This window comes from Podarcis raffonei, chromosome 8, assembly GCF_027172205.1.
Source record: "Podarcis raffonei isolate rPodRaf1 chromosome 8, rPodRaf1.pri, whole genome shotgun sequence".
Taxonomy (NCBI): domain Eukaryota; kingdom Metazoa; phylum Chordata; class Lepidosauria; order Squamata; family Lacertidae; genus Podarcis; species Podarcis raffonei.
This window is the reverse complement of record NC_070609.1, coordinates 36,270,432-36,281,463: the sequence shown is the minus strand read 5'-3', so window position 1 is coordinate 36,281,463 and position 11,032 is coordinate 36,270,432. Positions and strand designations below refer to the sequence as shown.

Genomic DNA, 11,032 nt, shown 5'->3' with positions numbered 1-11,032 from the left:
ACAGGAGGAGAATAGTTATTAAAACGCAGCAGCACATCCTCCATTTGTGATTCCGGTAACTGGCATGCAGAGACGTTAGCCATCGTAACTAGTAGCTATCAATTGCCGTATCCTCCATGTCTAATCCTTTTTGGTGGTCATTTTTGCCTCCTATGGGAGCAAGTTCCAAAGTTTATTCACTGCATGAAAAAGCACTTTCTGTTGTGTGCCCTGAATCTTTCAACGTTCCGCTAATGCAAGGAAACCTAATACAACTCTCAGGAAAATGAGTGGTGGAGATTCAGCTGCCAACTATACTGTGCTTTAAAAAACAGCCACCACCCTGAGCATTGTAATGCAGGCCTGCCAGAACAGCTACAGCCTTTTGTATGGAAGCCACTCAGTTAATCTGGGAGTGGTAGTTAACTGGCACAAAGTTTATAATCCTCTTTAAGATACATGCTTGGGCCTGGCAAATAATCCTACCTTTATTTATTTAAAAACCTGCCAAAGGCCCCCTTTGCACCACTTTAAACAAGCATGGCTTCCCCCAAAGTATCCTGGGAACAGTAGTTTGTTACAGTGCTACAGTTCCCAGCGTCCTCTAAAGGAAGGATGGATTGTTAAACCACTCTGGGAACTGTAGCTCTGTGAGGAGACGAGGGGTCTTGCCTAACAACTCCCAATACCCTTAACAAACTACGGTTCCCAGGATTCCTTGGGGGAAATCCATGGCTAAAGTAGTGCTTTAAATGTACAGTGCAGACCGGAGTCGTAGTCCAAAAGAAGTGGAGAACCTTGTACCTTGAGTACTTGTGAGTACAGATGGCCTTGCCCCATTTCTATAGGTGGCCTCCCTGAATAAGTCTTTCCCCTGGGGCGCAACGAAACACATTGTGACAGGAGGCACTTAATAAATGAATGTTCAGCTCCCCACCCTTAATGGACCCAGAGGGCATGTTGGTTTCTGCAGATCTAAGATGAAAGAACTGAAATGGAATAAAAGAAAATAAACAAAACGAAAGCCATACCCAGTTGCAGGAGGGGCGGACCTTGGTAATATAGCACCCTGTGCATGCGAGGCCAGAAGTTCACACACACACACACACACACACACAGCTCAAAGCCACCTTCCCAAACCAGCTAAGGGAGGCACAGGCTTTAGGAAGGAGGCACGAGACTCTGGCAGGGTCTTAGAGCCCTCCTTCCCAAAGCTGGGCAAGCCCTAACTAGACTTTGGGAGAGAAGCAGGAAGGGTAGCTACAGACTGCTTATTTGGTGAATGATGGGAAGAAAAAGTAGCGAACACCCAAAATACCTGGGGATTCCTTTTCCCTTTTCAACATGTGGCTCTTAAAACCAGATTAATGTTTTAATCTCATCAGCTATTTGGAAGTGATGCCAACAGAATAAAATATTTAAAGAATTTAAGGGGTAAGGGGTGGTGGAGTAGAAACAAGCAAGCATTTCATGATTAAAGACCAACATTGTTTTCCTGCTACTTAGCCGGTTAATTGGCTGCTATTAAAACTTTCTGTTTGGAAACAGTGCATTAACACATAAGTTTATTTATTAATAATGCATTCTATGCAGAAAAGAAGAGTTATGTTTTCTATAAATACACAAAGTAACTAGGTTCCACGCCAAGGGACCAGCTAAATTAATAAAGACACCAATTTGGATTGGATAGAGAACCAAATTCTAAGAATATGCTGCAGTTAAATCAAAATAACAACACCAAGGACCAGGCCTACCTTGAAATCCCTACATTACCTTAGAACAGGTGTTGGGAATTCAGGCTGGATCCTGGACTGCAGTGAGTCAATTTGACTAGTAGGTGGCGCCACTCACAGTCATCTGATGTCACCGTGTCAGGCAACCTTTTTTCCCTTTGAGGTCAAACTGTGCTGCAGAGGAACTTCCCAGTGAACTGAAGCAGGGGTTGAAATTCAACTGGTCAGCTGGCTGGCTCTGGCTTCAAGCCCTCATTTCAGCAGGTTGTCTGCATTACAGAATTCTGCAACAGGAACTCTGCAGTGCAGTCAATCTCCACACTGAGCAGTGCCGACTTCAAGACCAGCTTTCCACCGGGGTTGCCTGCACTAGTTTTCCATAGGAACCTAGAGAGTCATGTCCCAATTCCAGGACCCAACTTTACCAATCTCTTTGCAGGCCACCCCCCCCCCCCGAACAAGCAATAGTGTTCTTTAGAGTGGTTTTTAAAAAACTCATTCAGTGTTACAAAATTTCTTTACTCGACCTCATTTTAAAACTGTTTTAAGAATCATCACACAATTACCGGTAGTAAGGAAGAAAACCTGAAGAAATGTACCCTAATTTTTATTTTTTTTACAACACTTAAAATTTTATTGGACATGAAATCGTCTACAGAGGTATAATCCTGAACCATGACACCTTGCCCCACCGGGGCATACATTTAAGAAGTCAAAGCTTCATTACAAATCACTGCCGAGGCACCCAGGAAAGTGACGTATTCCTGGAAGTTCACCACTTGGTCCCCATTGCGGTCCAGATTTTTCATTAATGCCTGTATCTCTCCGTCCTGCAGTTTCGGCCCAAAGGTCAACTCGTTCTGGATCAACTCCTTCAACTCCTCCTTACATAGGCTGCTCTTATCACCATGCTTGCAAGCGTATTTGTGGAAGGTGACAAGCAGCAATCCAATAGCTTGGGTCAAGAGGTGCTGCCATGGTGAGAGATCTGAAGTAAGATGGTCTAGTGCCGAGTGGCAGGAAGTGGTCAAATGCACCCTATTTTAACCTCTATTATATGACACCAGTTTATGCACTCAAGTTTCAAAGCATAGGAACTGAAACCTGCAGGAATGAGTTAGCAAGGGTCACCAACCTTTTTTGCACAATTGCAAACCAGAAAAATTGTTGTGGGCACTGCACACAGCCCACAATGCAGGCCACACAGCCACCTATTCCACTGGCTACCATAGAATACCTCTCAAGTTCCAATTCCAGTAGGAGAGCTAGTGAAGGTCTCTGTGGATACATGAGCACTCACAGGTGCTGCAGTAGCAACCTCTGTAGGAGGGATTGATCTGCTGCTCTAAAGCCTTTCGCAATACCAGTGACTGAAATTGATACAGTATGGGTCTGAAAATTCAGCATCTCAGCAGGTGAAACAGCAGGTAATTCCCAGCTCTTTGAAAACATAAGGCATTTAAAGTTATTGCTACTTCTACAAGTTAAATACCATCTGGCTCCTAAAAATGAATAGGTCTCCAATGGGACCAGTTTTCCACATTCTTTTGTTCTTGGGGAAGAAGGTTCAAGAGGCTTTGGACACTGTTGAGCACCCAATAGCAAAGTGAGACGATGGTTGAAAAGTAAGCAAAATGTGAAGGCTAGCCGATTCCTACTTATACTGACACAATGGGCCTATACCACTTGTGAACTGCTTGCCAATTGTCTCAATGATCCCTCTGTTATGTCAAAGGCAGGGAAAGAAACAGCTTAATTTAGCCTCTGCTGTCCTGCACTCATCTTGATAGATCAAAATGGCCCAGTTTGCTTGGCTTAGTGTAAATGAGCAAGTTACCTGGCCTGGTTGAACATGGCCTTGTAGTTAGTCTTGCTCCAGACAAGAGACAAGTGGCAAACCAAGAACAAACCTTGGCAACAACTAATGGTTTGTCTGAAGTGAGACAAAGCACAAGCCTAGGTTCACCTGAAATCCTAAGCCAGACCATGGCTTGGTTCAGTGTTGCGTGTCAATTGAGCCATCATATGGATTTGCATGTCTAAAACAAAACATTTCTTGGTTTAGTCAAAGCTTATTTCTTTTTCAAGAAGCATCCACTGTTACCCTGAAAAGCACTAAATCCATCTCTGTTCAGCCTGCCTTTCAACTTACATGACATAGCACTTTAATCATCAGAGGAACGGTAGAGTATTGCTGGGAATTCTCAATTTGCTGCATGCACAGACATTATTAGAGGATATCATTGTCTCCTATGGAAGTCCAGCAGAACACCCCAAAACAAACAGTTCTCCATCAAACATGCAGTGAACCAGCCCATATAACTGACTCTCCTCCTGCTTTCCCATTCTAAAAGAAGGAAACATTATGAAGAGGGGACGGAAAGCAGGAATGCTTCCTAAAAGCCTCCGTTCAATAAGACTGTCACCAGCTCAAAGTAAAACCCGGCCCCTGCTCAGGTAGCATCTCCCTCTCCTTTACTGAGTCCTCCAACACCCACAATAGAGAAGTTTTCTTGGCAGTGATATACCAGAAGAACCGAAGAAATGAGATAGCTAGTTTCACAGGTTTAATTTCAGAACCTCATACATTTCAGTTGCACAAAACCCTGGAACACATAACTGTGCAACTGGGATTTCACAATCAATCCTTCTCCTCCCATCCCCAAAATGTAATTTTGGTGCTGCGTTTGGCCACAAAAAATATACGTAAAAGGATTCTTGGTAAGACAAGCTAGCACTTGAAGCTGCTTCAGAATTCCCAGGATAATGTGAAGACAATTCCCAGTATAGCCATTTTGTCTATAGAGCATGTTAGGATGGCCAGTCCCTCGATGTTAAATCATACTCATTTTTTTAAAACCCCGATGTCCACTAATCTATGTTAATGAACAGGACACCAAGGAACAAGTAATAGGTCAGCTAGTCAGAGATGAGCCTAGAATGCAGGCCTTTCCCTTTAGCTTACAGCAGCCCATCAGCTTGTCTTCCCTGACCCCAATAAAGTTCCTTTCCCTTTATTAGAGACCTTCCCAGAGTGAGAGTTATGGCAGCAAAACAATGCACAGCCTAAAAAGGCAAAGAACAGCTGTGTATGTGCCCCACAAGGAGGCTTGATTCAGTCCCTCTCTTAGGCATCATGGAGGTTATTCTCATTCAGGAGGATCTTCTCGCCAGGTTTGAAGGCTGGCAAGCCACGGTAAGGGCAGCTGGAACAGCGGAATGCATCCCCCAGGTAACACTGCAGGGAGAAGAGAGGCCAAGTCAGTGCCCTGCCAAGAGGGAACGTTTCACAGTTCCTGTTCATTTTCCAAGTGGGAAGGGGCTGACTTCAAAGTTTGTCTCAAGGGGTGAGGGGAAGAATTTGCCTTAACAAGACAAAGTCAGTCAGTATTGAGGCTCAATGTACCACATTCTCCCCACCCCCAAGTGGAAAAAATATTTTAGTGGCTGCATATAACCTTCCGGATTATTCTCATTCCACCTCAACCATAGCAGTTGAACAAATCTGAACCAAAGGCTATTTAGGGAACAGTCCACATGGCTTGGGGAACAGGCAAGATAGGAGTCACATTTTTACACTCATCTTGCACAATGCTTCTTCACGTGACAAATTATTCTACGGCTTTCTCTTCTGTGTTAGAAACTGTATATACCCTGCACATACACCTATGATGAACACACTTAACTAATTTGCCATGTACACAAGCTATCAGAAATCACTGTGCTTTGCTCTGCATTTGCAAATGGCGGAAAGCACATGTGGGTGCTCTGGAGTGTAGTTGATCTCTGCTGAATGCGGGTCTCGAATACAGCAGCAACCAGCTGACTTGCAGTGGCTTCAAGCCCCACTAGGATCAGCTATAGTCTGGAGCTGGCAGTCAGGGAATCTAGCCGATCCAAGCTGACCATGCTGACTGTCAAGTGACTGGGAGGAGGGCAGCCTGCCAGGATGAAAAGCGGCTGCCATGATGGGGGACCAAAGGATCCAGCACAGCAGAGTGAAAATGTTCCCCACCTCCGACCCAGATATAAATCCAGTGTTTTGATTAGCAAGTAAATGTACATCCTTACATTGCCACATGCGGATTTGGGTTGTATGTTGCTCTTCTTCTGCTCTAGCTCTTCAGCAAGACCACAGGTACTGCAGAAGGGAGAGGCTTTATAAATCTACATATAAATCAATTTATTTAACAAAGAAATCATTATATAACAGTTTGCAAGCAGGCAGTGGGTGGCTTATTCTTCCTTAGAGTGTCTGTATAGCACTCCAGACATGCTAGTTCTTATTTCTCTCCAAGCTGATCACAGCAGTGCTGTGCAGCAGAGAGTATCTAAGCTGCTACAAACAGGACAGAACACTGAGAAATGCAAATTCCAAGATCTTCCCTATTATTTAGGGACCTCCGGGCATAGGGCTGTATATAAATTCAATAAAATAAATTTAGTTGAAGAATTCCAGCTCCTGGCCTAGGTTTCAAACTTAGGAGAAACTACATTTCCAGCAAACTGACCTTATGTACCGTTATTTGGAAGTCCTGGTTTCCATGTGGACTCATTTCCAAGTTGATGTACATAAGCTTGCAGTGCACTCTCTTCATTTCTTACCTGGATTTCCCCCAAGGCTATATTTTGAAGATTCTCCCCCCCCCCCAACTATCTTATTTCAGATGCACGAGTTGCATAACTGATCTCAAACAATAAAGTTCAGAAAGTTTGTAAATAAATAAATAAAACATCACTACTAGTTAATACAAAGCAAATCTTATAAAAACAAAGCAAAAAGAAGAAATTCTTAACCTGAAAAAACCCACATTCAATTCGAGCAGCTTGTTTGCAGTGTCACAAACATTTGTTCATGTCACAAAAAAGTCACTTCTGTTGAAAGTAACAAGCTGCTGGGCCTATGACCATGGAATCAAATTCATCTTAGGGCCAGAATGTCCATGTACCTCGGTTTTCGAATGTCTCAGAAGTGAAACGCTTCAGTTTTCGAATGCCAAAAACTCAGAAGTAAATGCTTTTCGAACAAGCCTCGGAAGTCGAAAATGCTATGCGGCTTCTGCTGCGTGAAAGATCCAGAGGCATAGCTGTGGGCTATTGAGGTTTCGGTTTTCGAACGTTTTGGAATTCGAACTGTCTTCCAGAACCGATTATGTTCGAAAACCGAGCTACCACTGTATTTCAGTACTCACCAGTTCTTACACGCTTTCTTCTTTCCAGAGTCCTTACATGAAGGGGCTTTAAGGGAAGCTGGATCTGGCTTTTTCAAATCCTCAGGGTCCAAAAGCTCGTCTGAATCCAGAAGATCCTGGAAAGAAGAAGAAGACCATGATCCATATGAAACTAAGATGTTTCCCTCTCCATTAAGACAGTCCCCATTTTGGAAGGTTTGTTCCAGGTGTGCTTCTGCACAGTCCTAGAGATATCTCAGAACAAAACAGCAGAAATAATGTGGCACTGGCATAGCCGTCAGAACACAGAGAAATGTATAAAATAAGGGCATTCCTTTGCTTGCATTTGGTGATTTTCATACTCACTGCATCCTCATCGTCCATATCATTGGCAGAAAGAGTCCAGAGCTTTGCAGCCATGGGATCCACAGCTGGCTTTTCTAAGGAGAATAGAATAAGGAATTATAGAGAACAGAACAACAGTGGGGTCCTAGCACATATTTTGTCTAATCCATTCTTGGCACCTTTTAGCTCAAACTTTGTTAGAGAGCACCTCAGTGTATTTTCAGATCTAACTATGGAAAATCTCTTATAATGCATCCAATATAAGGTCTGCTCCCAATATAGATATAAAATCTTTACGTGGCCCTCTAACGTGGTGGCATGACAATGAAAACACATTATACTGTGCTCTGAAGCACATCACTCTGTGAAGTTCTGTGAGACGCTGTCATGATAAAATAGGGCTGCCACAGCTGAGATATTGTACTTTCTGCTTTGATTTTCTTGCAGATCCTCTTACAGAGAAAGGGGGTGCTCAACATAAAGGCTTGTTTTTCCCTTAATTGCTCCCCACTGAACAAATGATGGGCAAGAGACCTAGAAGGCTGGCTGAAATTAAGCCACAAACCACTCTGGCCAATGGAATGTAGATTCCACACCCTAATATAAAGCAATGTGAACATGTTCATCATTAGTTTAGCAATTTGCTTTGGAGGCTGAAATGAAGGCTACCAACAGACATTACGCTTATAAGCTAGAGGGTAAAGAGCATTGCTTTCAAAGACCATGTGTCAGTAACCACCTTGGTTATTATATTGACTTCTAAAGAACAGAGTGAATTCACATTCTATGGACAAGTGAATGTATTTCCTAAGATTACACTGTGAAGAGGAGAGATCCCTATTCACCTCTCTCTTTCTTGACAAAAGAAATTTTGAGTTGACTTGAAGATCCCACTTCAAAGTTGGGTTTCTTGCCTTCCATCTGAACAGAATAAATTTCATTGCACTGGAACCCCAGATGTTCCTGAAGAGATTGGATTTGTTCAGAGGTTAAGGGCTCTTTCTGTAACTAAAAAACAAGACAAAGCAAAGTATTAGCCTGGTGTCAAATCCATGCCAGAGTACCCAGAAGAAATGGCACATTAGCACCATGATACCCACACAATATGTTTCCCCTTTGTAGAAACCTCATCCAAAGAAACCTAATGGTAGTATTCAACTAAGTCCTTCTTAAGTATAGACCCACTGAAATTAATGACCCTTAGTTAGCCATGCCCATTGATTTTACTATGTATACTCTGAGTAGGACTAGCAGTGAATGCCACCCAAAGCAAGCATTTTCAAGGCTACTTTTGCTTGCTCCCTAGGGAAACCCAAAGCTTTGTTGTCTCCAAATATATTGTGCATAGTTAGGTTTTCTGGAATAAATGATCTATAGAAGTCTCAATATCCACATACGTACCTCCTTTATTTCCACCAGCCCTGAGAGTGTCAAAGCTGCAGGTAGCTTGGGGATTGTCTTGAGCCCATTGTTGTTACCTGGGAGGTGTAGGACAAGGAGGAAACAGCATCAATAATCAACTATGTGCAGTGCTCAAAGTATGACTGTCCCACAGAAGAGTGTCCCACAGGCCTCATTCTTTGCATTTCCTGAATCACTTTAGGAACTGCCAGACATCAATTCAATTAATTAGGAAATATAGTGGCCTCTGGCCCTCACTAATATAAATGGGCTATTTCTAGCAATCTCCCAGTAACTGAATCCCTAAAGCCCTCTAGCTGATCTTAATTAGCATAAGGAAGTGATTATTAGGTCAATCACTGAATTAACTTGTTTAAATATCTTGTTCTCTTGCACCACAAGCAGGAATATTGGCCCTGGCTTGAACGTGGTATAACTTAACTCAAGAACGCACAACTTCCAGCAGTGCTTCCACTGATACCCAGTAATATTCAGTTACAGATGCTGTATCAACATCTGGTTAAATCAACTCTGCCGTGACCATCTGACATGCTCAGGTGTAGACAAGCTCTAAGCTATGGCAGCTTAAATTCAACGAAGCCGCGGGCAAAACTAACCAGGAGACTCAGGAATCAAGAGGATAAGGACTTTTAAAAAGAATGGGAAAAATTAATAATTTACCTAAGAGAACATTGTAAGCAAATTAAAACATTAGCTGGACATTAAGAATCACTTGTAAAGCAATGAGGTTTATGCATAACTTATAGTAATGAAAAATATGGAGAATATATTATGTAGATTGGTAAAAAAAATTGTTATTAGGACCCATGTTAGGGATGAGGGGAAGTCACGAGTTTCAGAGAATCTCATGGATTGATTATATAAATAATTCTGTTATTAATATGTATTCACAAAAACCAATAAAAAGCATTTCCAAATAAAAAGTTAAAAGAAAAAATGAATAAAAATAAAAATAAACTCAACAGAGCCCCATCAGTCAAATTAATGTTTGACACCCACGGTCCAGAGGTAAGAGAAAAGGTACCCCCTTACCTGTTTCTGTCGTCACTACTTCCTTCAGAAGGACACGGCCCCCTGGCTTGACTATCCGAGCTATTTCAGCCAATACTTCTGCACTATGCACAGTCAAGCTGCCAGGTAACAGGCCTGACAGAACCACATCAAAACTGGATTCCTTATGGGATGCTGAAGAGTTAAAAGAAGAGCACACATTATCCCTCTACATACATATGCATGCCGTCATAACTGATGGGGTTTTACACCATGACCTCAGCAGAATTTTTTCAAAGCCATTTTAAGTGGTAATCTTGGAAAACTCTTACTGAGTCAGTCACTGAACAGAACTTCTAGATTTCTTGAGATTGCTACACACAAGGCTGCAATGTGTTATTCTGGCTGTCTCCTTGCCTCTGCACGCTGCAGTCAGAATCAGGCCACTTAGGCAATTCACATATTGTATGGCAAAAACCCAGGTACACTAAAAAAAGTATAACATCCTTTGCATGGCCACAAAATCTTCCCATGTTGTACAGGATGTCATTGCTGTGTGTCACAAGCAGCCTGACAGACAGGCAAAGAGACAGCAGTCACTGCCCCATCCCTGTTTAGCAACTTTGCCATGGCACAAGAGTAGTAAGGGCTTTTCTCAGGCTGTTAGTGACTTAACAAGGAGCTCAGTGCTGTTTCCTTCTCTACACACAACACTCTATGATGTCCAACATGTATTGGTTCAGTGCTACGATGAGACCTTAAAACCAAACACAGCAACGAATACTTTTTCAACACTTACATTGGAGCAGCTGGTTGATATTTTCTACGGATACATGACCCTCAACTCCAACAGCAGCCTGGATGTTCTGCACAAAACTTTGCAGAGCTTCAGCAGGAGAGTGCCTATCCCAAATCACTGCCACTTGCTGGCCCACTGAGATCCCATGAGCCGCCATGTCTGAAACAATGCAGAACTTGAAAGAAACAAAAAACAACTGTTGACAAAGTGCAATATATTAAGCGCCAAGGAACAGAGACTTAAATTAACAGGAATTTCTGGAGATTTCCTGGTTGTTAATATTGACAGCATTCTCTAAAGAGAACGTGTCAGCCAGTCTCCCCAAATGGTACAATTCCTTACAAAAGATGGTTTCAGTTTAGGGGACTTTGCTTCTATTTTCAGTTACAGCACTGTTACCAAGATCTAGAGAATACAGGAGTAGCATCATCATCATCATCATAATTTATTATTTATACCCCACACATCTGTCTGGGCTTCCCCAGCCTCTCTGGGAGGCTTCCAACAAAATATTAAAATACAGTAATGCATCAAACATTAAAAGCTTCTCTAAACAGGGCTGCCTTCAGATGTCTTCTAAAAGTCTGGTAGTT

At 42.5% G+C, this 11,032-nt stretch overlaps 1 protein-coding gene and 1 pseudogene across 1 annotated transcript; both read right to left on the bottom strand.

Annotated features, from left to right (window-relative positions):
- Window positions 1-1,522: 1,522 nt before the first annotated feature.
- Window positions 1,523-2,898, bottom strand: LOC128419014 (protein S100-A6-like; annotated as a pseudogene).
- Window positions 2,899-4,266: 1,368 nt separating this feature from the next.
- CIAPIN1 (cytokine induced apoptosis inhibitor 1) lies at window positions 4,267-10,634 on the bottom strand. Its single transcript, XM_053399246.1, has 8 exons — window positions 10,440-10,634; window positions 9,683-9,835; window positions 8,630-8,706; window positions 8,074-8,236; window positions 7,250-7,323; window positions 6,905-7,020; window positions 5,784-5,853; window positions 4,267-4,950 (listed from the first exon to the last, which is right to left on the bottom strand). Exons 1-8 carry the CDS (start codon window positions 10,594-10,596, stop codon window positions 4,840-4,842), a joined length of 921 nt encoding a protein of 306 aa, XP_053255221.1. The 5' UTR covers window positions 10,597-10,634; the 3' UTR covers window positions 4,267-4,839.
- Between the last annotated feature and the right edge of the window lie 398 nt (window positions 10,635-11,032).